The sequence below is a fragment of the Pseudophryne corroboree genome, chromosome 1 (assembly GCF_028390025.1).
Source record: "Pseudophryne corroboree isolate aPseCor3 chromosome 1, aPseCor3.hap2, whole genome shotgun sequence".
Classification (NCBI taxonomy): domain Eukaryota; kingdom Metazoa; phylum Chordata; class Amphibia; order Anura; family Myobatrachidae; genus Pseudophryne; species Pseudophryne corroboree.
The window spans coordinates 873,069,791-873,096,044 of record NC_086444.1 but is presented as its reverse complement, the minus strand read 5'-3'; the positions used below and the strand labels follow the sequence as shown (position 1 = coordinate 873,096,044).

General features: G+C 48.4%; 1 protein-coding gene across 1 annotated transcript in view; it reads left to right on the top strand.

Moving 5' to 3' along the window:
- Nucleotides 1-26,254, top strand: part of SMU1 (SMU1 DNA replication regulator and spliceosomal factor) — a 75,111-nt gene that overhangs the window by 19,055 nt on the left and 29,802 nt on the right. The window contains exon 3 of the mRNA XM_063920059.1: nucleotides 17,351-17,503. Coding sequence (XP_063776129.1) covers nucleotides 17,351-17,503 — 153 coding nt within the window. The remainder of the gene's footprint in view (nucleotides 1-17,350; nucleotides 17,504-26,254) is intronic.

Below are 26,254 nucleotides of genomic sequence, written 5' to 3'. Positions count from 1 at the left end.
TCCTGCTTCTAAGCAGACGATTGCTCGTTGGATTTGTAGCACAATTCAACTTGCACATTCTGTGGCAGGCTTGCCACAACCTAAATCTGTCAAGGCCCATTCCACAAGGAAAGTGGGCTCATCCTGGGCGGCTGCCCGGGGGGTCTCGGCATTACAACTCTGCCGAGCTACTACTTGGTCAGGGGCAAACACGTTTGCAAAATTCTACAAATTTGATACCCTGGCTGAGGAGGACCTGGAGTTCTCTCATTCGGTGCTGCGGAGTCATCCGCACTCTCCCGCCCGTTTGGGAGCTTTGGTATAATCCCCATGGTCCTGACGGAGTCCCCAGCATCCACTTAGGACGTTAGAGAAAATAAGAATTTACTTACCGATAATTCTATTTCTCGTAGTCCGTAGTGGATGCTGGGCGCCCATCCCAAGTGCGGATTGTCTGCAATACTTGTACATAGTTATTGTTACAAACAAATTCGGGTTGTTATTGTTGTGAGCCGTCTATTCAGAGGCTCCTACGTTTGTCATACTGTTAACTGGGTTCAGATCACAAGTTATACGGTGTGATTGGTGTGGCTGGTATGAGTCTTACCCGGGATTCAATATCCTTCCTTATTGTGTACGCTCGTCCGGGCACAGTATCCTAACTGAGGCTTGGAGGAGGGTCATAGGGGGAGGAGCCAGTACACACCACCTAATCCTAAAGCTTTATTTTTGTGCCCTGTCTCCTGCGGAGCCGCTATCCCCCATGGTCCTGACGGAGTCCCCAGCATCCACTACGGACTACGAGAAATAGAATTATCGGTAAGTAAATTCTTATTTTTTCCCATCAGCTCAGGCCTCCCTCTCCTCAATAACCAGCCTTCTGCTAGCTAGTTTAAAAGTTGGTGCCAGGAGGAGCGGGCACTTTTCAGAGGGGGAGGGCTGCTTCTAAGCGGTCCCCCAATGTTTTTTCTTTAGTTTGCTTTACTGAGCTATAGTGAAAGGTGTCCTATAGGTCGCCCTCACTGTCGCTCCAATGACCCCAGCAACTGGCAGCATCAGCAACTGGGTCAGTGGCTTCTGCTGCGGGACGCCATAGATAGGGACTGCTCACGGAGACACCTGCAGCAGTCAGCCTTGCCGCAGGGAGCTGCATCCTCGTGGCTATAGAGACTACCGGCAGTGCTGGTTTTTTTCAGCTCTGGGGGGTCCCCGCTATGCACACTAGACCACCAGAGCATTTAGGAATGGGAACACTGCTGACAGAGGTGGGGGTCATTGTCCTGTGGTCCACCGCAGAAGCGGATGGGGGTCCCCCTGTTAGCCCCACCCCTGGGCGCTCACAGCAGACAGCCCGCCTCAGGCAGACACCTCCTCTTTTTCCACCTCCACTGAGATGCTGGGCAGCCATTTTAAAATCATTGCTTACCACAGCACTGCACGGAGAGAAGCTTGGGCTTCTGTCTCCTCATATACCTTGCTCCCAGCGTCCAGGTTATATGTTTCTGCTCCTTCCTGCTTTGTTAGGGATTGCAGGGTTGATTCGGGTCGTGGCTCAGTCTCAAAGGGGCTGAGTTGCACAGTTGCTCACTAATTCCAGTGCATTAAGTGGTTCTGTGTGCATGTGAGTATTTCTGTATTATCTACCTTTGTGCACCCTGCTATTGATACCAATCACACTAGGGATGACCCAGAGGTCAATAGTGCATTACTCTGAGATACATATAAATATCTAGATGTATATTTGTGTGTATGTATGTCTATATAATAGAGAGAATATATATGCGGGCTATCTCGCTTAGCAGCCGTTTGCTACTCCTTGCACTCCCCAGTCTATACAAACTGCTGCATCTGCTTTTGTGCGTGGGGACACCTCTGGATTGCTTTTTACTAATGTGTGTGTACATCAGCCATTGACTCTGGGGTCTTAACTTATAAGGTGGCGGCCAGGAGAGCCCTCTGGCTACGGGCTACGTTCCTGGTGCGGTGATGCGGATTCTAAGACGGCGTTACAGGTGTTCCCATAGTCAGGGGATATCCTATTTGGCCAGCACTTGGACAGGATTGTTGCTACGGTGGCAGCGTCCAAGACAGCCATCTTCCTTTGCCGGCACCTACCAGGACTAGAACCTCGTTCTTTCATTTCTCTCGTCCACAGGGAAAGGCCAGAGGTCAGGCATCAAGATTCTAGGGTTCCTCCTCCAAGGGATCTAAGCCTCAAGTTAAACAGTCCTGGTCCATGAGACGACCTGCTCCAAAGCCAGCCGCATTATGAGGCGGGCCTCCACCTGGGAAACCCCAGCATGGGAGGCCGACTTCTGCTTTTTGCAGATGTGTGGATGGGGACCATGTCAGACGCTTTCATCAGAAGCGTGTGTGTCTATGGGCTGAACACTAACTTTTCAGAAGCCTTTGTCGCTGTTCTGTTCCACAGGATTTCCTGCAGATCTGGGAAGGGCAGGAGCTCTCATGGAGTCCATTTGCTCCCTTCTGGCCTCCAAGTTTATCACCCCGGTTTCCCTGTCTCAAAGAGGTTCAGGTTTCTATGCCAACTTCTTTCTGGCTCAGAAACTGTACGGCTCGTTTAGGTCCATCCTCTGCCTAAAAGCACTGAACAGGTTTCCGCAGAGCCCCAGATTCTGCATGGGGTCTCTTTGCTCCATCATTCTGGCTATGGGACCAGGATGGGATTTTATGACATCCAGAATGCCTATTTACACATTCCCATCTGGGTCAGCCACCAGTGCTTCATCAGATTTGCTGTTATTTGATCTGTCCACGGGCCCTTGGCTGTTCACAAAGGTTATGGCTGCTCACCTTCGTCACGGGGGTGCAGAATCCTGCCTTATCTGGACGACCTTCTTCTGGTTCAGTCTCCAGTTGTCCACATGGACCACATTCTTTCGACAGTGGATTTACTGCAGTCACACGGGTGGAAGATTAATTGGTGCAAATCTATGTTGATGCCATCTCAGGAGATGTTGCACTTGGTGGCTCTGGATTCAACCAGTCTTCCTTCCAGCAAATAAGGGGGGTCATTCAGATCTGATCGCTGCTGTGCCTTTTCACACAGCGGGCGATCAGATCTGAACTGTGCATGCATATGCACTGCACAGGCGCCCTACAACGGGATTGTGCAAAGGATTTGTTCGCACGGGCGTTCGCAAGGAGATTGACAAGAAGAGGTCGTTTGTGGCTGGCAACTGACCGTTTTCAGGGAGTGTCTTGAAAAATGCTAGCAGGCTCAGGCGTTTTCAGGGGGGGTGTCTGACGTCAGCACCGGCCCCGATCATCAGGATTCTATCGCACAGGAAGAGTAAGTCCTGGGCTGCGCAGAGACTGCACAAAATCAGTTTGTGCAGCTCTGCTACACATGCGATCGCACACTTGCACAACAAAAATACACTCCCCCTGTAGGCGGCGACTATCTGATCACAGGACTGCAAAAATCCCTGCCCAACGATCAGATCTGAATGACCCCCAAGATTCAGACTCTGCAGTACAAACTTTACACGTTCCTCTGTCATCATTGAGTGTCCACTCCTACAGTCCCTTGGTCTCCACATTCGACATGGTGGAGTTTGCCCAGTTTGACTCCCATCCTCTGCAGCTAGAGCTACATGGAACAAGTCTCATCTGCACATCAAGGTACAGGCAATCATTCTGTCACAGGAGGTTAGTCACTGTCTGTTGTGGCTGCATCGGTCCCACTTGAACAAGGGCTGCCCCTTTTGGATTCAGGACTGGGTCCTGCTCACCACAAAGTCTTTGTAGGCGGTGTCTTGTCAGCAGACGTTCCAGGGACAGTGGACGTCTCAGAAGAGCCAGCTACCGATCTGTGTCGTGGAACTTGGGGCAGTGCACAGGACTCTTTGCTTAGCTCAGCTCTTCAGGGGTATCCGGTCAAGGTGCAGCCTGAAAACGCAACAGCCATCACCTACATAAACCACCAGGATGGCAGTCGCGACTCCATGCGGTAAGTCACATTGGCTGCTGGGAAAAGCGCCATCTTCCACCTCTCTCAGCAATGTTAATTCCCGGTGTACAGAATTGGGAGGTGGACTTCCTGAGTCACCAGGACATGCATTGCAGCGAGTGGGATCTGCATCCAGAAGTCTTCCAATTGCTAGTCCACTGATGGCGCCTCCCAGACGTAGACATCATGGCGTCTCGGCAGAACCACCAGTTGCCGAGGTACAGTTCCTGCACCAGGGATCCCAGAGCTCTCCTGGCCGATGCTTTTGCGGTGCCGTGGACGTTTACGCTCATTTAAGTCTTCCCTCCAATCTCTGTGAACCACAGGGATGTCCACAAGTTCAAATTGGAGGGAGGCATGGTGATCTTGGTGGCTCCAGATTGGCCACAGCGAGTATGGTACACTGATCTTCCTGGTCTCTCCAACGACGCTCCTTTTTCTACCTCTGTGGTTAGATCTTCTGTCATGGCCCTTGCCTCTCTCCAGATCTGGCAAGTCTCACTTTGATGGGAAAGCTCTTGAGACATCCTTCCTGAGAGCATAGGGATTTTCCAGGAGGGTCATCCATATCATGATATGTGCCGAAAGCCATCTTTGACTAGAGTTTATCACTGCGGCTGGTGGAGCTCCATTGCATAGTCTTCGGCTATGGGTTTCAGCCCCAGGTCATTCTGCCTCTCGCAGGTACTTTCATTTTTTTTGCAATCTTGTCTGGATTTGGACCTCTGGCTCTATTGCTTGAATGTACAAGTCTCTGTACTCTTTCAGCAACAGATTGCACTCTTACCGGACGTGTTGTCAGTTCAGGTCAGGAGTGTCCCTTCCCATAGGGGGACTGCTTTGGGCTTCCCAGAGTTTCCCTATGTCCCCTAGTGGAGGATGATAAAAAGAAGTATCTGGTTCTCTGAACACCTTTCCTCTGTGTATGTGTGTGTGTGCTTCTGAGTGTGTGCGGCTCTTCCATCTCCTCACTCATTGCCTGTGGGCTTGCAACAACTGGCTGGCTTGGGGTATAGAGGAGGAGGATGTCTGGACTGATGGGGAAAAAAATAGTTTTCTCATACGTCCTAGAGGATGCTGGGGACACTTCAAGAACCATGGGGTATAGACTGGATGGGCACTTTAAGACTTTTAAGGGGCGTGAACTGGCTCCTCCCTCTATGCCCCTCCTCCAGACTCCAGTTTTAGAATTGTGCCCAGGGAGACTGGTCACACACAGGGGAGCTCTACTGAGTTTCTCTGAAAAGACTTTGTTAGGTTTTTTATTTTCAGGGAGGCTGCTGGCAACAGTCTCCCTGCTTCATGGGACTTAGGGGAGAGAAGTCAGACCTACTTCTAATGAGTTTAAAGGCTCTGCTTCTTGGCTACAGGACACCATTAGGACACCATTGGCTACAGGACACCATTAGCTCCTGAGGGTTTGGAACACTAGGTACGCCTAGGGGTTCACTCCCAGAGCCCGCCGTCACCCCCCTTGCAGAGGAGTCAGAAGACAGGGAAGATCAGAAGACTTCAGTGACGGCTTTCTGAGGTACCGCACAGATCGCGCTGCGCGCCATGCTCCCTCACACACACAGGCACTACAGGGGGGGGGGGGGGGGGGGGGCGGCGCCCTGGGCAGCATAAAATCCTAATTTTCAGGCTGGCAAAAGTGGATTGGAGTGCCTGGGCACAAAACCCGAACCCCCCCAGTATTTTATATATTAAGAAAATAGCGGGGCTGAAGCGTGCCATTAAGGGGACGGGGCTTAGCTCTCACAGCTCTCATCAGCGCCATTTTCTCTTCACAGAAGCTGCAGAGATGCTGGTCCTCTCCTCCAAACACTGCTGTACAAGTAACAGTGTGCAAAACGGGGGGGGGGCACATAATTTGGTGCAAATATAAAAGTGCTACTGGTCTGTGGCTTTATATTACAGTTTCAGATCTGGGATTGAGCGCGGGGTTGTGAGCTGGCAAACTCCCTCTGTGATTCTCTGACAGGCTTTACTGTGGGTCTGTCCCCTATTTGCCCAGTGTGTCTGTGGGTGTTGGTACACGTGTGTCGGCATGTCTGAGGCTGAGTGCTCTTCCCAGGAGGAGACTGTGGCAGGGACAGAAACGGCTGTGGGAGTGACCCGGTCGGCACCGCCGACTCCTGATTGGGTAAATGTGTTGAATGCCTTGAATGCTAATGTGGCTCTTATTAATAAGAGATTGGATAAATCTGAATCTCAGACCCAGGCATGGAAGGAATCTGTGGAGGATGTGTTATCACAGGTCCAGACCCCTTCGGGGTCACATAAACGTTCATTTGCTCAGTTGGCAGACACAGATACCGACACGGACACTGACTCCAGTGTTGACTATAGTGATGCCAGATTAGACCCAAAATTGGCAAAGAACATTCAGTACATGATTGTGGCAATAAAAGACGTGTTATATATCACGGAGGACCCTGCTGTTCCTGATACTAGGGTCTGTATGTTTAAGGGAAAGAAACCTGAGGTAACATTTCCGCCCACTCATAAAATGAATACCTTTTTTGAAAAAATGTGGGAAAATCCTGACAAAAAGTTTCTGACTTCCAAAAGGATTCAGGTGGCGTATCCGTTCCCCTCTGGGGATAGAGATAAGTGGGAATCATCCCCCATTGTGGACAAGGCCCTATCACGGTTGTCTAAAAAGGTGACTTTACCGTCTCCTGACACGGCAGCCCTTAAGGATCTTGCGGATCGTAGACAGGAGACTACGTTAAAATCCATTTACGTTGCCACAGGTACGCTGCTCAGACCAACCATTGCATCGGCGTGGGTGAGTACTGCTATTGAAAAATGGGCAGATAACTTGTCATCTGATATATATACCCTAGATAGGGATTGCATCCTATTAACTCTAGGTTATATCAGAGATATTGGCATTTTGGGATCAAGAGCCAATGCCATGGCAATTTCAGCTAGACAAGCATTGTGGATTCATCAATGGAATGCTGATGCTGACTATAAGAAAGCTAGGGAGTCTCTCCCATATAAAGGTAGTGTCTTGTTTGGTGAGGGTCTCACTGATTTGGTATCTACGGCTACCGCGGGTAAGTCGTCATTTTTGCCTTATGTTCCTCCACAACAAAAGAAAGCTCACCACTTTCAGATGCAGTCCTTTCGGCCAAATAAATACAAAAAAGCCAAGGTTATGCCTTCCTTGCCAGTAGAGGAAGAGGAAAAGGTAAAAGATCTCCGTCCGTGGCAGGTTCCCAGGAGCAGAAGTCCTCCCCGGCTTCTGCAAAATCCACCGCATGATGCTGGGGCTCCTCTGCGGGAGTCCACACCGGTGGGGGCACGTCTCAAGCTCTTCAGTCAATTCTGGGCTCCTTCGGCCTTGGACCCATGGGGTTTAGAAATAGTGTCCCAGTGGTACAAACTGGAGTTTCAAGAAAAGCCCCCTCACCGATTTTTCAAATCTGCCTTACCAGCTACTTTTCCGGACAGGAAGGTTGTAAGCGATGCAATACAAAAGTTGTATCTAAATCAAGTCATTATCAGGGTTCCCCCCGTCACAACAGGGAGAAGGCTTTTATTCAAAAGCCTGTTTGTGGTCCCGAAACCGGACGGCTTGGTCAGACCAATTCTGAACCTAAAGTACCTCAATCTTTACCCAAGAAAATTCAAATTCAAGATGGAATCTCTCCGAGCAGTGTTCTCCAGTCTGGAGGAAGGGGATTTCATGGTGTCTGTTGACATAAAGGATGCCTACTTACACGTCCCCATATATCCTCCGCATCAGGCTTACCTTACCTGAGGTGTGCTATTCAGGATTGTCATTACCAATTTCAGACGTTGCCGTTTGGTCTGTCCACAGCTCCAAGGTTTTTCACCAAGGTAATGGCGGAAATGATGGTTCTCCTTCGCAAACAAGGAGTCACAATTATCCCTTACTTGGACGATCTCCTGATAAAGGCGATATCCAAAGACAAGCTAGAGCAGGACATTGCGCTCTCCCTGACCGTTCTGCAGCAACATGGTTGGCTCCTAAACTTTCCGAAGTCACAGTTGAATCCGACGAAACGGCTGTCGTTTTTGGGAATGATTCTGGACACGGAATTACAGAGTTTTTTTTCTTCCAGAAGAGAAGGCTCTGGAAATTCAGAGTTTGGTCAAACAAATTCTGAAACCAGCGAGAGTATAAATCCATCAATGCACTCGATTGCTGGGGAAGATGGTGGCGGCCTACGAGGCCATTCAATTTGGCAGATTCCATGCCAGAGTGTTTCAGTGGGACCCATTGGACAAGTGGTCCGGATCCCATCTGCACATGCACCCGAAAATAATCCTATCCTCCAAGACCAGAATCTCACTCCTGTGGTGGCTGCACAGCTCTCACCTCCTAGAGCACAGGTTCTCAAACTCGGTCCTCATTACCCCACATGGTGCATGTTTTGCAGGTCTCCTCACAGAATCGCAAGTGAAATAATTAGCTCCACCTGCGGACCTTTTGAAATGTGTCAGTGAGTAATTAATACACCTGTGCACCTGCTGGGTTACCTGCAAAACATGCAGTGTGTGGGGTCCTGAGGACCGAGTTTGAGAACCTATGTCCTAGAGGGACCAGGTTCGGGATCCAGGACTGGATCCTAGTAACCACGGGTGCGAGTCTCCGAGGCTGGGGAGCAGTCACACAGGGGGAAATCTTCCAGGGAAAATGGTCAAGCCAGGAAATTTACTGGTACCGGTATACACTGTTTATTAAATATCTTTTCTTTTTTAATTGTTTTAATAAAAAATATATACTTTTCATTTAGCGCTGTTTTTATGTTTGTTTGTGTTAAGCCAGGAAGTTTGTTTACACATAAACGTTCTAGAGTTAAGGGCCATTTACAACGGCCTTCTTCAAGCGGAACGTCTTCTTCGCAACCTGCCCGTCCTAATACAGTCGGACAACATAACAGCAGTAGCAAACATAAACCGCCAGGGCGGAACAAAGAGCAGGGCGGCAATGGCGGAGGCCACAAAAGTTCTCAGCTGGGCGGAAAGACTTACAAGCGCTCTGTCAGCAATCTTCATTCCAGGAGTGGACAACTGGGAAGCAGACTTCCTTAGCAGACACGACCTCCATTCAGGAGAGTGGGGTCTTCATCAAGGGGTCTTCACAGAAGTGACAAGTCTTTGGGGAATTCCTCAAATAGATATGATGGCGTCTCGCCTCAACAAGAAACATCAGAGATATTGTTCCAGGTCGAGGGACCCTCAAGCAATAGCAGTGGACGCATTGGTGACACCATGGGTGTTTCAGTCGGTGTACGTGTTCCCTCCGCTTCCACTCATTCCAAAGGTGCTAAAGATCATAAGAAGAACAAAGGTTCCGGCGATCCTCATTGTTCCGGACTGGCCAAGGAGGGCTTTGTTTCCAGATCTTCAGTAATTACTCATAAGAGATCCCTGGCCTCTTCCTCTACGAGAGGATCTGTTACAGCAGGGGCCGTGCGTATATCACGACTTACCGCGGCTACGTTTAACGGCTTGGCGGTTGAACGCCGGATCCTAGCCCGAAAGGGTATTCCCACACTTCTTCAGGCTAGAAAAGGAGTAACGTCTATACATTATTACCGTATTTGGAGAAAATGTGTGTCTTGGTGTGAATCCAAGAAGGCTCCTACGGAAGAATTTCAGCTAGGGCGTTTTCTCCATTTCCTGCAAGCAGGTGTGGATGCGGGCCTAAAGTTAGGCTCAATTAAAGTACAAATTTCGGCCTTATCGGTTTTCTTTCAAAAACAATTGGCCCCCCTTCCAGAAGTTCAGACTTTCTTGAAAGGCGTTTTGCACATCCAACCTCCATTTGTGCCCCCAGTGGCACCATGGGATCTTAACGTGGTGTTGCATTTCCTTCAGTCACATTGGTTTGAACCTTTACAGAAGGTAGAGTTGAAATTTCTCACTTGGAAAGTGGTCATGCTATTGGCCTCAGCATCCGCAAGGCGGGTGTCTGAGTTAGCGGCTTTATCTCACAAGAGTCCTTATTTCTCTAACGTCCTAGTGGATGCTGGGGACTCCGTCAGGACCATGGGGAATAGCGGGCTCCGCAGGAGACAGGGCACATCTAAAAAGCTTTTTAGGTCACATGGTGTGTACTGGCTCCTCCCCCTATGACCCTCCTCCAAGCCTCAGTTAGGTTTTTGTGCCCGTCCGAGAAGGGTGCAAACTGGATGGCTCTCTTAAGGAGCTATTTAGTAAAGTTTTTTTTTAGGTTTCTAATCAGTGATTCCTGCTGGCGACAGGATCACTGCAACGAGGGACTTAGGGGAGAGACTGGCAACTCACCTGCGTGCAGGAGGATTGAAGTCTTAGGCTACTGGACACTGAGCTCCAGAGGGAGTCGGAACACAGGTCAGCCTGGGGTTCGTCCCGGAGCCGCGCCGCCGATCCCCCTTACAGACGCTGAAGAAAGACGGCGGAACGGAGGTCCGGAAACAGGCGGCAGAAGACTTCACAGTCTTCAGAGAGGTAGCGCACAGCACTGCAGCTGTGCGCCATTGTTGTCACACGGCTCACTGACACGGTCACGGAGGGTGCAGGGCGCTGCTGGGGGCGCCCTGGGCAGCAATATAAATACCTATTTGGCAAATAAATACATCACATATAGCCATTAAGGCTATATGTATGTATTTTAACCCAGGCCAGTTATTAAAAAACCGGGAGGAAAAGCCCGCCGAAAAGGGGGCGGAGCTTATTCTCCTCAGCACTCAGCGCCATTTTCCTGATCAGCTCCGCTGGTGAGGAAGGCTCCCACTCTCCCCTGCACTGCACTACAGAAACAGGGTTAAAAGAGAAGGGGGGCATAAATTGGCGATATAATGATATATTAAGAGCGCATATATAGAAACAACACCTTCTAGGGTTGTTATATACATTATAGCGCTTTTGGTGTGTGCTGGCAAACTCTCCCTCTGTCTCCCCAAAGGGCTAGTGGGTCCTGTCCTCTATCAGAGCATTCCCTGTGTGTGTGCTGTATGTCGGTACGTGTGTGTCGACATGTATGAGGAAAATGTTGGTGAGGAGGCGGAGCAAATTGCCTGTAATGTTGATGTCACTCTCTAGGGAGTCGACACCGGAATGGATGGTCTACTTATGGAATTACGTGATAATGTCAACACGCTGCAAGACGGTTGACGACATGAGATGGCCGGCGGACAAATTAGTACCGGTCCAGGCGTCTCAGACACCGTCAGGGGCTTGTAAAAACGCCCATTTACCTCAGTCGGTCGACAGACACAGACATGGACACTGACCCCAGTGTCGACGGTGAAGAAACATACGTAATTTTCCTTTAGGGCCACGAGTTACATGTTAAGGGCAATGAAGGAGCTGTTACATATTTCTGATACTACAAGTACCACAAATAAGGGTATTTTGTAGGGTGTGAATAAACTACTTGTAGTTTTGCCTGAATCAGATAAATTAAATGAAGTGTGTGATGATACGTGGGGTTCCTCCGATAGAAAGTTATGGGCGGTATACCCTTTCCCGCCAGAAGTAAGGGCGAGTTGGGAAACACACCTTAGGGTGGATAAGGCGCTCACACGCTTATAAAAACATGGCGTTACCGTCTCTAGATACGGCCGCCCTCAAGAAGCCAGCTGATAGGAAGCTGAAAAATATCATGACAGTATATACACACATACTGGTGTTATACTACGACCAGCAATCGCCTCAGCCTGGATGTGCAGCGCTGAGGGGGCTTGGTCGGATTTCCTGACTGAAAATTTTGATACCCTTGACAGGGACAAGATTTTATTGACTATAGAGCATTTTAAGGATGCATTTCTATATATGCGTGATGCGCAGAGGGATATTTGCATTCTGGCATCAAGAGTAAATGTGATTTACATATCTGCCAGACGAAGACACGACAGTGGTCAGGTGAGGCAGATTCCAGACGGCATGTGGAAGTATTGCCGTATAAAGGGGCGGTCCATCGGACCTGGTGGCCATGGCAACAGCTGAAAAATCCACTTTTGTTACCCCGAATCACATATCGGCAAAAAAGGACACAGTCTTTTCAGTCTCAGTCCTTTCGTCCCCATAGGGGCAGGCGGGCAAAGGCCAGTCATATCTGCCCAGGGGTAGAGGAAAGGGAAGAAGACTGCAGCAAGCAGCCCATTCCCAGGAACAGAAGCCCCTCACAGCTTCTGCCAAGTCCGCAGCATAACGCTGGGGCCGTACAAGCGGACTCAGGTGCGGTAGGGGGTCATCTCAAGAGTTTCAGTACGCAGGGGGCTCACTCGCAAGGGAACTCCGGGATCCTACATGTAGTATCCCAGGTGTACATTGGAAATTCGAGACATCTCCCCCTCACACAATTCACAGGCTGTATTCCCAGCAGGTGATAATCAAAGTACCCCTCTTACAACATGGAAGGGGGTAGTATTCCACACTATATTGTGGTACTGAAGCCAACCGGCTCGGTGAGATCTGAAATATTTGAACACTTACATACAAGCGTTCAAATCAAGATGGAGTCACTCAGAGCAGTGATAGCGAACCAGGAAGAAGGGGACGATATGGTGTCACTGGATATCAGGGACGCTTACCTACAGGTCCAAATTTGCCCTTCTCACCAAGGGTACTTCAGGTTCCTGGTACAGAACTGTCACTATCAGTTCAGACGCTGCCGTTTGGGTTGTCCACGGCGCCCCGGGTCTTTACCAAGGTAATGGCCGGAATGATGATTTTTCTTAAAAGGAAACATGGACGCTTTCCTGATAAGGGCAAGGTCCAGAGAACAGTTGGAGGTCGGAGTAGCACTATCTTAAGTAGTTCTACGTCAGCACGAGTGGATTCTAAATATTCCAAAATCGCAGCTTTTTCCGATGACACGTCTACTGTTCATAGGGATGATTCTGGACACAGTCCAGAAAAACGTGTTTCTCCCAGTGGAGAAAGCCAGGGAGTTATCCGAGCTAATCGGGATCCTCCTAAAACCAGGAAAAGTGTCAGTGCATCATTGCACAAGAGTCCTGGTAAAAATGGTGGCTTATTACGAAGCAATTCCATTCGGCAGATTTCCCGCAAGAACTCTTCGGTGGGATCTGCTGGACAAATGGTCCGGATCGCATCCTCAGATGCATCAGCGGATAACCCTATATCCAAGGACAAGGGTGTCTCTCCTGTGGTGATTACAGAGTGCTCATCTTCTAGAGGGCCGCAGATTTGGCATTCAGGATTGGATGCCGGTGACCACGGAGGCCAGCCTGAGAGGCTGGAGAACAGTCACACAGGGAAAAAATTTCCAGGGAAGTGTGATTAAGTCTGGAGAATTCTCTCTGCATAAATAAGCTTAGAGCAAATTTATAAGGCTCTAAACTTAGCAAGACCTCTGCTTCAAGGTCAGCCGGTATTGATCCAGTGGGATAACATCACGGCAGTCGCCCACGTAAACAGAAAGGGCGGCACAAGAAGCAGGAGGGCAGTGACAAAACTGCAAGGATTTTTCGCTAGGCGGAAAATCATGTGATAGCACTGTCAGCAGTGTTCTTTCCGGGAGTGGACGACTGGGAAGCAGACTTCCTCAGCAGGCATGACCTCCACCCGGGAGAGTGGAAACTTCATAGGGAAGTTTTTCAGCATGATTGTGGACCGTTGGCAAAGACCAAAGGTGGACATGATAGCGTCCTGCCCGAAAAACGGGACAGGTATTCCGCCAGGTCATGAGACCTTCAGGCGATAGCTGTGGATGTTCTGGTAACACCGTGGGTGTACCAGTCAGTGTATGGGTTCCCTCCTCTGTTTCTCATAACCAAGGTATTGAGAATTATAAGACATAGAGGAGTATGAACTATACTAGTGGCTCCGGATGGGCCAAGAGGGACTTGGTACCCGGAGCTTCAAGAGATGCTCACAGAGGACTAAGGGCCTGGGGAGCTAAGAAGGGACTTGCTTCAGCAAGTACCATGTCTTTTCCAAGAATTACCGCGGCTGCGTTTGACGGCATGGCGGTTGAATACCGGATTCTGAAGGGAAAAAGGCATTCCATAAGAGGTCATACCTACCTTGGCCAAAGCCAGGAAGGAGGTGACCGCACAACGTCATCACCACATGTGGTGAAAATATGTTGCGTGGGTAAGGCCAGGAAGGCTCCACGAAGGAAATTCAACTAGGTCGATTCTGCACTTCCTGAAAACAGGAGTGTTTTGAGCCTCAAATTGGGGTTCATTAAGATTTAAATTTCGGCCCTGTAGATTTTCTTCCAGAAAAAAAATTGACTTCAGTTCCTGAAGTCCAGATTGTAAAGGGTGTATTCCATATACAGTTCTTTTGTGCCTCTAGGGGCACCGTGAGATCTCAGCATAGTGTTGGGATTCCTTAAAATCATATTGGTTTGAACCGCTCAAATCTGTGGATTTGAAATATCTCACATGGAAAGTGACCATGCTGTTGACCAATATCTCACATGGAAAGTGACCATGTTGTTAGTCCTGGCCTCGGCCAGGCGATTGTCAAAAAGAATGGGCGGTTTTGTTTTACAAAAGCCCATATTAGAATTTTCCATTTGAACAGGGCAGAACTGGGACTCGTCTCCAGTTTCTTCCTAAAGGGGTGTCAGCGTTGTCACCTGAAACAACCTATTGTGGTGCCTGCGGCTACTGGGGACTTGGAGGACTCCAAGTTACTAGACGTTGTCAGGGCCCTAAAAATATATATATATATATATATATATATATATATATATATATATATATATATATATATATATATATATATATATATATATATAGTTAGGACGGCTGGAGTCAGAAAGTCTGACTTGCTGTTTATATTGTATGCACCCAACAAGCTGGGTGCTCCTGCTTCTAAGCAGTCTATTGCACGCTAGATTTGTAGTACAATTCAGCTTGCACATTCTGTGGCAGGCCTGCCACAGCCGAAATATGTAGATGCCCATTCCACAAGGAAGGTGGCCTCATCCTGGGCGGCTGCCCGAGGAGTCTCGGCATTATAACTTTGCCGAGCAGCTACGTGGTCAGGGGAGAACACGTTTGTAAAATTTTACAAATTTGATACTCTGGCTAAAGAGGACCTGGAGTTCTCTCATTCGGTGCTGCAGAGTCATCCGCACTCTCCCGCCCGTTTGGGAGCTTTGGTATAATCCCCATGGTCCTGACGGAGTCCCCAGCATCCACTAGGACGTTAGAGAAAATAAGAATTTACTTACCGATAATTCTATTTCTCGTAGTCCGTAGTGGATGCTGGGCGCCCATCCCAAGTGCGGATTGTCTGCAATGCTTGTACATAGTTATTGTTACAAAAATCGGGTTATTACTATTGTTGTGAGCCATTTTTTCAGAGGCTACTTCGTTTTGTTATCATACTGTTAACTGGGTTCAGATCACAAGTTGTACGGTGTGATTGGTGTGGCTGGTATGAGTCTTACCCGGGATTCAAGATCCTTCCTTATTGTGTACGCTCGTCCGGGCACAGTACCTAACTGAGGCTTGGAGGAGGGTCATAGGGGGAGGAGCCAGTACACACCATGTGACCTAAAAAGCTTTTTAGATGTGCCCTGTCTCCTGCGGAGCCCGCTATTCCCCATGGTCCTGACGGAGTCCCCAGCATCCACTACGGACTACGAGAAATAGAATTATCGGTAAGTAAATTCTTATTTTAATCTTCCATGAAGATAGAGCGGAGTTGAGGACTCGTCAACAATTTCTGTCGAAGGTGGTTTCATCGTTCCACATGAACCAGCCTATTGTGGTATCGGTGACTACTGACGCCTTTGCGGAGTCAAAATCTCTCGATGTCAGGGCCTTAAAGATTTATGTCACCAGAACGGCTCAACTTAGGAAAACGGAAGCTCTGTTTGTCCTGTATGCTGCCAACAAGATTGGGACGCCTGCTTCCAAGCAGACTATTGCGCTTGATCTGTAATACGATTCAGCATGCTCATTCTACGGCTGGATTGCCATTCCCGAAATCCGTGAAGGCCCACTCTACCAGAAAGGTGGGCTTATCCTGGGCGGCTGCCTGGGGGGTCTCAGCATTACAACTCTGCCGAGCAGCTACTTGGTCGGGTTCAAACACTTTTGCTAAATTTTACAAGTTTGATACCCTGGCCGATGAGGACCTCATGTTTGGTCAATCGGTGCTGCGGAGTCATCCGCACTTTCCCGCCCGTTCTAGAGCTTTGGTATAAACCCCATGGTTCTTGAAGTGTCCCCAGCATCCTCTAGGACGTATGAGAAAATAGGATTTTAATACCTACCGGTAAATCCTTTTCTCTTAGTCCGTAGAGGATGCTGGGTGCCCGTCCCAGTGTGTACTCTATCTGCAGTTATCAGTTATGTTTACACACAGGTTGTGTTTCTGTTATAGTCAGCCTGTTGCTGACATGGTTCATGCCGTTGACGAGTTCTGTTAAATGCCATGTTGTACGGCGTGTTTGTGGTGTGAGCTGGTATGTTTCTCACCTTAGTTTAACAATAAATCCTTTTCCTCAAAATGTCCGTCTCCCTGGGCACAGTTCCTATAACTGGAGTCTGGAGGAGGGGCATAGAGGGAGGAGCCAGTTCACGCCCCTTAAAAGTCTTAAAGTGCCCATGTCTCCGGATCCCGTCTATACTCCATGGTTCTTGAAGTGTCCCCAGCATCCTCTACGGACTAAGAGAAAAGGATTTACTGGTAGGTATTAAAATCCTATTATCTAACTGGTGCCCAGACTTTCTCCTCTCCAGCTATACCAAGAGTCTCCGTGTGCTCCCTATGGAGTCGAACAAATGTATTTAACCAGATAAGAATATAAATCCACTAATCCTTTCAGTACTGTAGGCATGTCTTTGACTCATAGACTAAGGGGTCAATTCAACAAGCGGGTGGTGGTGTGTTTGTTGGGGGGGGGGGGCGCGTGGCTGTGAGTTGCTGCTGTGACGGTGTAGATGCGCCAGCAAAGGCACCTCAATTTGCCCTCTTTGCGGGCTTGGCTCACCATGGACTCGTACATTTTTGTATTTCTCCTAAGGGGCTGCAAACAAAATCTGTGTGTTTCTAGGTATCATTAGTGTAGCATATAGTAGTGTTTTTTTCATGAGACAAGGGAGCTTGCCGCTAATTGAATTGACACCATAGTTTTTGTGTTAAGTCTAAAGCTTAGTGATGTACATTTGTTGAATGTTATTTGTGCTAACGTTTATTGCTAACCCTGACTGGTTATAATGATGGGTTATAATGATGAGAGACTTCAACAAATTTTGTTTTGTAGGTTTATCTTAATGGACTTATCATTTCCCCCCATTCTTATAAACTGTACTGAACCTATGTTTTGTATTTAAAAAAAAAAAAAAAATATATATATATATATATATATATATATATATATTATATAATATTTTATAAATTAATTTACTATTTGTTAATTTTTACTCTGTTGCATTATAGGTTGTATTGGAATTGATTGAGCTCCGTGAGTTGGGAGCTGCCAGATCGCTTCTGAGACAGACTGACCCAATGATCATGTTAAAACAGACCCAGCCTGAAAGATACATCCACCTTGAAAACCTCTTGGCACGATCCTATTTTGACCCTCGTGAGGTATGTTTGTTCGATACATTGTTTATATTTTTATCTATGTATTATAAGCTTAAACTCGGGGATCTGTTACCTCTCTGTTTATTAGTACCCAAGAAGAGGTCATTTGACACCTTACAGTGTCTAGGATGTACCCAGTTTTTATGCATAATCGTCAGCATCTACGGAGATAAGCACCATTATTGGGGAATTTTTACAGAGAGACACTCTCTGGGAAACATGGGAGTATATGTAATAAGGTCCAAGTTTGCCGGAGGTGTGGAATGTTGTCCGAGAATGGCTGTATTTTTAAAGGGGACCTGGTTTACCTTGTAAATGTGTGATGCTTTAAAAATATGGCTATTCTCGTCCGACATCCTGCACCTCCGGCAAATTCGGAACCTATTGCTTATTTCCTATGATGTCTGTATTAGTGTGGGCAGTATTCTCTTGTATAATTTTGTTTTTGTCCTGCTGTAGGAGTCTGTTGCTGTGTACACACCTAACTGACGATCCGCTGACTGAGCGGCCGATTGGTAAAGCTATGCACACTTACCAATCTGCCGCACAGTATGTCTGGCCAGACATCGCTGCTGGGCAGGCATTTAAATTTGAATGCCCATTTGTGATGTAATTGTCGGCGGTTTCTACAGCAGCTTAACAGGTCGGCTGTATACACAGCCAGATGTACCATTATATCTGCAACCTATATCGGCATCGGCAGTGCTGCAGGAACAATGTGATATGTCTGAACGGCGTCCTACAGACATATCCTGGAAATCACTTTATGATTGCTGTCAGCTTCATTAAAAATGTCGTTCTCATCAATTAACTCAATGGTTCCCAAACTTTCTTGAATCACTGCGCCCCAGAGTTGCCGTATTTTTTTTTTTTTTTTTTATCAGGTGACACCCCTTAGCCAAAATGTCATTATTGACAATTCAGCAAAGTAAATAGTGCTCATAGGTCATTCATTAATTGCATAGTGTGGTGGGAGACAGGGCTACCTTTCTGTTTGTTCACTTATTTTAAGAATTGCAGCCTCCAAAACTGTGTTTACATATCCCATTGACTGGAAATGTATTTAGTACTGGACCACCAGCTCCAGGGCACCCCTGCTAGTGCCCCGCTGAACTGGAGGTGCTATGGCTCCCTGATTGGGAACAACTGAATTTACTAGCTCAACACAAGGGGCAACATTCAGAAATGAAGTGGGCAGACTAGGAACCCTATATCAGTTTTGCAGTTACGGAATGCTAAAATGGCATGCTGGGATGTGTAGTTCCACAGAGGCTGGTGGGCTGCATGTTGAATACCCCTAGTCTATGCTTTTATGTAGTTAACTTGTCCATGAAACTTGTCACAGACCAATTAAAAATGTTGGGAAGGGTGTTTTTATTAACTCTTCTCTATGAGCAGTAGTTTCAGATTGATTAAAATATCAAACATTTTGAGTATTCATGAATTTCCTCATCAGTAGAGGGCACACAGGCATTGGGGGGGATTCAATTATTTTGCCTTACCGATACCACTACGGGGCGCAAAACAAATCCATTCAATTGTTTCTCGGTCAGACGTCCATTAACTGCGGGGATGACATTTCTTCTCACAGCCTTCTGAGGTAAAAGAAGAAATGTGTGTAAAGTCCGTGATTTAGTCACCCAAACGGGAGTCTGGGCATCCTGACTTGGATTTTAGACTGGATTAGCAGCTATTCGCGGCTAAACCCACTCTATTTGGGCAGGTTCAGCGCCATAAAGGGAAAAAAAAACATTGGAATTGCGACTTCTGATGTCCTATCAGGCACAAAAACAAATCGCCCCCAGAGAGTTATATTTTTATCCTTTGGAGACACCTTTTTAACCACTCACTATAAAGGCATTTCTCTATCGTCCTAAGTGGATGCTGGGGTTCCTGAAAGGACCATGGGGAATAGCGGCTCCGCAGGAGACAGGGCACAAAAGTAAAGCTTTTACAGGTCAGGTGGTGTGTACTGGCTCCTCCCCCTATGACCCTCCTCCAGACTCCAGTTAGATTTTTGTGCCCGGCCGAGAAGGGTGCAATTCTAGGTGGCTCTCATAAAGAGCTGCTTAGAGAGTTTAGCTTAGGTTTTTTATTTTACAGTGATTCCTGCTGGCAACAGGATCACTGCAACGAGGGACAGAGGGGAGAAGAAGTGAACTCACCTGCGTGCAGGATGGATTGGCTTCTTGGCTACTGGACATGAAGCTCCAGAGGGACGGTCACAGGTACAGCCTGGATGGTCACCGGAGCCACGCCGCCGGCCCCCTCACAGATGCTGAAGCAAGAAGAGGTCCAGAATCGGCGGCTGAAGACTCCTGCAGTCTTCTTAAGGTAGCGCACAGCACTGCAGCTGTGCGCCATTTTCCTCTCAGCACACTTCACACGGCAGTCACTGAGGGTGCAGGGCGCTGGGGGGGGGGCGCCCTGGGAGGCAAATGAAAACCTTTAAAAAGGCTAAAAATACCTCACATATAGCCCCAGAGGCTATATGGAGATATTTACCCCTGCCTAAATGTACTAAATAGCGGGAGACGAGCCCGCCGAAAAAGGGGCGGGGCCTATCTCCTCAGCACACGGCGCCATTTTCTGTCACAGCTCCGCTGGTCAGGAAGGCTCCCAGGTCTCTCCCCTGCACTGCACTACAGAAACAGGGTATAACAGAGAGGGGGGGCAAAATAAATGGCAATATATTAATATAAAAGCAGCTATAAGGGAGCACTTAATCATAAGGCTATCCCTGTCATATATAGCGCTTTTTGGTGTGTGCTGGCAGACTCTCCCTCTGCCTCCCCAAAGGGCTAGTGGGTCCTGTCTTCGTATAGAGCATTCCCTGTGTGTCTGCTGTGTGTCGGTACGTATGTGTCGACATGTATGAGGACGTTATTGGTGTGGAGGCGGAGCAATTGCCAAATATGAGGATGTCACCTCCTAGGGGGTCGACACCAGAATGGATGCCTTTATTTGTGGAATTACGGGATAGCGTCAACTCGCTTAAGCAGTCGTTTGCCGACATGAGGCGGCCGGACACTCAATTAGTGCCTGTCCAGGCGCCTCAAACACCGTCAGGGGCTGTAAAACGCCCCTTGCCTCAGTCGGTCGACACAGACCCAGACACTGATTCCGGTGGTGAAGGTGACGAATCAACCGTATTTTCCAGTAGGGCCACACGTTATATGATTTTGGCAATAAAGGAGATGTTACATTTAGCTGATACTACAGGTACCACTAAACAGGGTATTATGTGGGGTGTGAAAAAACTACCAGTAGTTTTTACCGAATCAGAAGAATTAAATGACGTGTGTGATGAAGCGTGGGGTGCCCCGATAAAAAAAACTGCTAATTTCAAAGAAGTTATTGGCTTTATACCCTTTCCCGCCAGAGGTTAGGGAGCGCTGGGAAACACCTCCTAGGGTGGACAAAGCGCTAACACGCTTATCAAAACAAGTGGCGTTACCCTCTCCTGAGACGGCCGCACTTAAAGATCCATCAGATAGGAGGATGGAAAATATCCAAAAAGGTATATACACACATGCAGGTGTTATACTACGACCAGCTATTGCGACTGCCTGGATGTGCAGTGCTGGGGTAGTTTGGTCAGAGTCCCTGATCGAAAATATTGATACCCTGGACAGGGACAATATTTTACTGTCGTTAGAACAAATAAAGGATGCATTTCTTTATATGCGTGATGCACAGAGAGATATCTGCACACTGGCATCACGGGTGAGTGCTATGTCCATTTCGGCCAGAAGAGCTTTATGGACACGACAGTGGACAGGCGATGCGTAGAGGAGTTATTTGGGGTCGGTCTATCGGATTTGGTGGCCACGGCTACGGCCGGGAAATCCACCTTTCTACCTCAAGTCACTCCCCAACAGAAAAAGGCACCGACCTTTCAACCGCAGCCCTTTCGTTCCTTTAAAAATAAGAGAGCAAAGGGCTATTCATATCTGCCACGAGGCAGAGGACGAGGGAAGAGACAGCAACAGGCAGCTCCTTCCCAGGAACAGAAGCCCTCCCCGGCTTCTACAAAAGCCTCAGCATGACGCTGGGGCTTCGCAAGCGGACTCGGGGGCGGTAGGCGGTCGTCTCAAGAATTACAGCGCGCAGTGGGCTCACTCGCAGGTAAATCCCTGGATCCTGCAGATAATATCTCAGGGGTACAGGTTGAAATTAGAGACAGAGCCACCTCGCCGTTTCCTGAAGTCTGCTTTACCAACGTCCCCCTCAGAAAGGGAGACGGTTTTGGAAGCCATTCACAAGCTGTATTCTCAGCAGGTGATAGTCAAGGTACCTCTTCTACAACAAGGGAAGGGGTATTATTCCACTCTTTTTGTGGTACCGAAGCCGGATGGCTCGGTAAGGCCTATTCTAAATCTGAAGTCCTTGAACCTGTACATAAAGAAGTTCAAGTTCAAGATGGAGTCACTCAGAGCAGTGATAGCGAACCTGGAAGAAGGGGACTTTATGGTATCCTTGGACATCAAGGATGCGTATCTCCACGTTCCAATTACCCCTCACACCAGGGGTACCTCAGGTTCGTTGTACAAAACTGTCACTATCAGTTTCAGACGCTGCCGTTTGGTTTGTCCACGGCACCTCGGGTCTTTACAAAGGTAATGGCCGAGATAATATTTCTTCTTCGAAGAAAAGGCGTATTAATTATCCCATACTTGGACGATCTCCTAATAAGGGCAAGGTCCAGAGAACAGCTAGAGATGGGTTTAGCACTATCTCAAGAGGTGCTAAAGCAGCACGGATGGATTCTGAATATTCCAAAATCCCAATTAATGCCGACAACTCGTCTGCTGTTCCTGGGGATGATTCTGGACACAGTTCAGAAAAAGGTTTTTCTTCCCGAAGAAAAAGCCAAGGAGTTATCGTACCTGGTCAGGAACCTCCTAAAACCAGGAAAGGTGTCTGTACATCAATGCACAAGAGTCCTGGGAAAAAATGGTAGCTTCTTACGAAGCAATCCCTTTCGGCAGATTCCATGCAAAGGGATCTGTTGGACAAATGGTCAGGGTCGCATCTTCAGATGCACCTGCGGATAACCCTGTCGCCGAGGACAAGGGTATCCCTTCTGTGGTGGTTGCAGGAGGCTCATCTATTGGAGGGCCGCAGATTCGGCATGCAGGATTGGATCCTGGTGACCACGGATGCCAGCCTGAGAGGCTGGGGAGCAGTCACACAGGGAAGAAATTTCCAGGGAGTGTGGTCGAGCCTGAAAAAGTCTCTTCACATAAGCATTCTGGAACTAAGAGCAATCTACAATGCTCTAAGCCAGGCGGAACCTCTGCTTCAAGGAAGACCGGTGTTGATCCAGTCGGACAACATCACGGCAGTCGCCCATGTAAACAGACAGGGCGGCACAAGAAGCAGGAGGGCAATGGCAGAAGCTGCCAGGATCCTTCGCTGGGCGGAGAATCACGTGATAGCACTGTCAGCAGTATTCATCCTGGGCGTGGACAACTGGGAAGCAGACTTCCTCAGCAGACACGACCTTCACCCGGGAGAGTGGGGACTTCATCCAGAAGTTTTCCACATGCTATTAAACCGTTGGGTAAAACCAATGGTGGACATGATGGCGTCTCGCCTCAACAAAACACTGGACAGGTATTGCGCCAGGTCAAGAGATCCGCAGGCAATAGCTGTGGACGCGCTGGTAACACCTTGGGTGTACCAGTCGGTATATGTGTTTCCTCCTCTGCCTCTCATACCAAAGGTATTGAGGATTATACGGCAAAGAGGAGTAAGACTAGTGGCTCCGGATTGGCCAAGAAGGACTTGGTACCCGGAACTTCAAGAGATGGTCACGGACGATCCGTGGCCTCTACTTCTGAGAAGGGACCTGCTTCAGCAGGGTCCTTGTCTTTTTCAAGACTTACCGCGGCTGCGTTTGACGGCATGGCGTTTGAATGCCAGATCCTAAAAGGAAAAGGCATTCCAGAAGAAGTCATTCCTACCTTGATAAAGGCAAGGAAGGAAGTCACCGCGAAGCATTATCGCCGTATTTGGCAAAAATATGTTGCGTGGTGCGAGCAGCGGAGTGCTCCGATGGCGGAATTTCAACTGGGTCGTTTTCCTACATTTCCTGCAATCAGGATTGTCTATGGGTCTCAAATTGGGATCTATTAAGGTTCAAATTTCGGCCCTATCAATATTCTTCCAAAAAGAATTGGCCTCAGTCCCTGAGGTCCAGATTTTTATCAAAGGAGTACTGCATATACAGCCTCCTGTGGTGCCTAAGGTGGCACCGTGGGATCTAAATGTAGTTTTAGATTTCCTCAAATCCAATTGGTTTGAACCACTAAAGAATGTGGATTTGAAATATCTCACATGGAAAGTGACTATGTTACTGGCCCTGGCTTCGGCCGGGAGAGTATCTGAACTGGCGGCTTTGTTTTATAAAAGCCCTTATTTAATTTTCCATTCGACATAGGGCAGAGCTGCGGACGCGTCCGCATTTTCTCCCTAAGGTGGTATCAGCGTTTCACCTGAACCAGCCTATTGTAGTGCCTGCGGCTACAGACGACTTGAAGGACTCCAAGTTGTTGGACGTTGTCAGAGCCTTAAAAATATACATTTAAAGGACGGCTGGAGTCAGAAAATCTGACTCGCTGTTTATACTGTATGCACCCAACAAGTTGGGTGCACCTGCTTCTAAGCAGTCGATTGCTCGTTGGATTTGTAACAAAATTCAACTTGTACATTCTGTGGCAGGCCTGCCACAGCCTAAATCTGTTAAGGCCCATTCCGCAAGGAAGGTGGGCTCATCTTGGGCGGCTGCCCGAGGGGTCTCGGCATTACAACTCTGCCGAGCAGCTACGTGGTCAGGGGAGAACACGTTTGTAAATTTTTACAAATTTGATACCCTGGCAAAGGAGGACCTGGAGTTCTCTCATTCGGTGCTGCAGAGTCATCCGCACTCTCCCGCCCGTTTGGGAGCTTTGGTATAATCCCCATGGTCCTTTCAGGAACCCCAGCATCCACTTAGGACGATAGAGAAAATAAGAATTTACTTACCGATAATTCTATTTCTCGGAGTCCGTAGTGGATGCTGGGCGCCCATCCCAAGTGCGGATTATCTGCAATACTTGTACATAGTTATTGTTAACTAATTCGGGTTATTGTTTAGGAAGCCATCTTTCAGAGGCTCCTCTGTTATCATACTGTTAACTGGGTTTAGATCACAAGTTGTACGGTGTGATTGGTGTGGCTGGTATGAGTCTTACCCGGGATTCAAAATCCTCCCTTATTGTGTACGCTCGTCCGGGCACAGTACCTAACTGGAGTCTGGAGGAGGGTCATAGGGGGAGGAGCCAGTACACACCACCTGACCTGTAAAAGCTTTACTTTTGTGCCCTGTCTCCTGCGGAGCCGCTATTCCCCATGGTCCTTTCAGGAACCCCAGCATCCACTACGGACTCCGAGAAATAGAATTATCGGTAAGTAAATTCTTATTTTTCAGCTGTTCCTGTGGTGCCTTGCTGGCAGTTGTGTCATGCATCTGGTCAGGCCATCTTTCAACGGAGACATCACATCAGTTACTTGCCTCAGCTATGAGTTACATGAACCTTAGTCACCTACAGTGAGGATCTTTATTACTGTAGCCCCTGCAGTTTCACCTGAATATCGCTGAGTAATGAACATGAAAAGACAGTGAGGACAGTGCATCCCTGAGCAGTAGGGATACTTGGAGAGCCTTGCTCCTTCTTGCATGAGTGGGCCCAGAATTGCAGAGCAGCTTGTGGCACAGAATGCACAATGTTTTCTGTTGTCCAGTCTACTAAGGGGACAGAGGCCAACAGTCACTATTTAGTTCTCCTTGGTATTTTAAAGAAGTGCTTCTTTTATTTCTCTAACGTCCTAGTGGATGCTGGGGACTCCGTAAGGACCATGGGGAATAGACGGGCTCCGCAGGAGACATGGGCACTTTAAGAAAGAATTTGGATTCTGGTGTGCTCTGGCTCCTCCCTCTATGTCCCTCCTCCAGACCTCAGTTTGAATCTGTTCCCGGATGAGCTGGCTGCTGTTTAGTGAGCTCTCCTGAGCTTGCTATAAAAGTATTTTGTTAGGTTTTTTATTTTCAGGGAGATCTCCTGGCAACAGGCTCCCTGCATCGTGGGACTGAGGGGAGAGAAGCAGCCCTACTCTCTGAAGCTAGGTCCTGCTTCTTAGGCTACTGGACACCATTAGCTCCAGAGGGATCGTACACAGGATCTCACCGTTTGTCGTCCGATCCCGGCAGCCGCGCCGCCGTCCCCATCGCAGAACCGGAAGACAGAAGCCGGGAAGAAGCAAGAAGACTTCGAAATCGGCGGCAGAAGACTCCAGTCTTCACTGAGGTAGCGCACAGCACCGCAGCTGTGCGCCATTGCTCCCACACTACACCCACATACTCCGGTCACTGCAGGGCGCAGGGGGGGGGGGGGGGGGCAATTAGGACCTCTTGGCAAAAGTTAGACATATATACAGTTGGGCACTGTATGTATGTATGAGCCCCCGCCATAATTTTGTACAGAAACGCGGGACAGAAGCCCGCCGCTGAGGGGGCGGGGCTTCTTCCTCAGCACTCACCAGCGCCATTTTCTCTCCACAGCTCCGCTGAGAGGAAGCTCCCCAGGCTCTCCCCTGCAGATTTACGGTAGAAGAGGGTAAAAAGAGAGATATACAGCAGCTACTGGGTTAACACTAAGTTACTGTGTGATTCCTGGGACATATAGCGCTGGGGTGTGTGCTGGCATACTC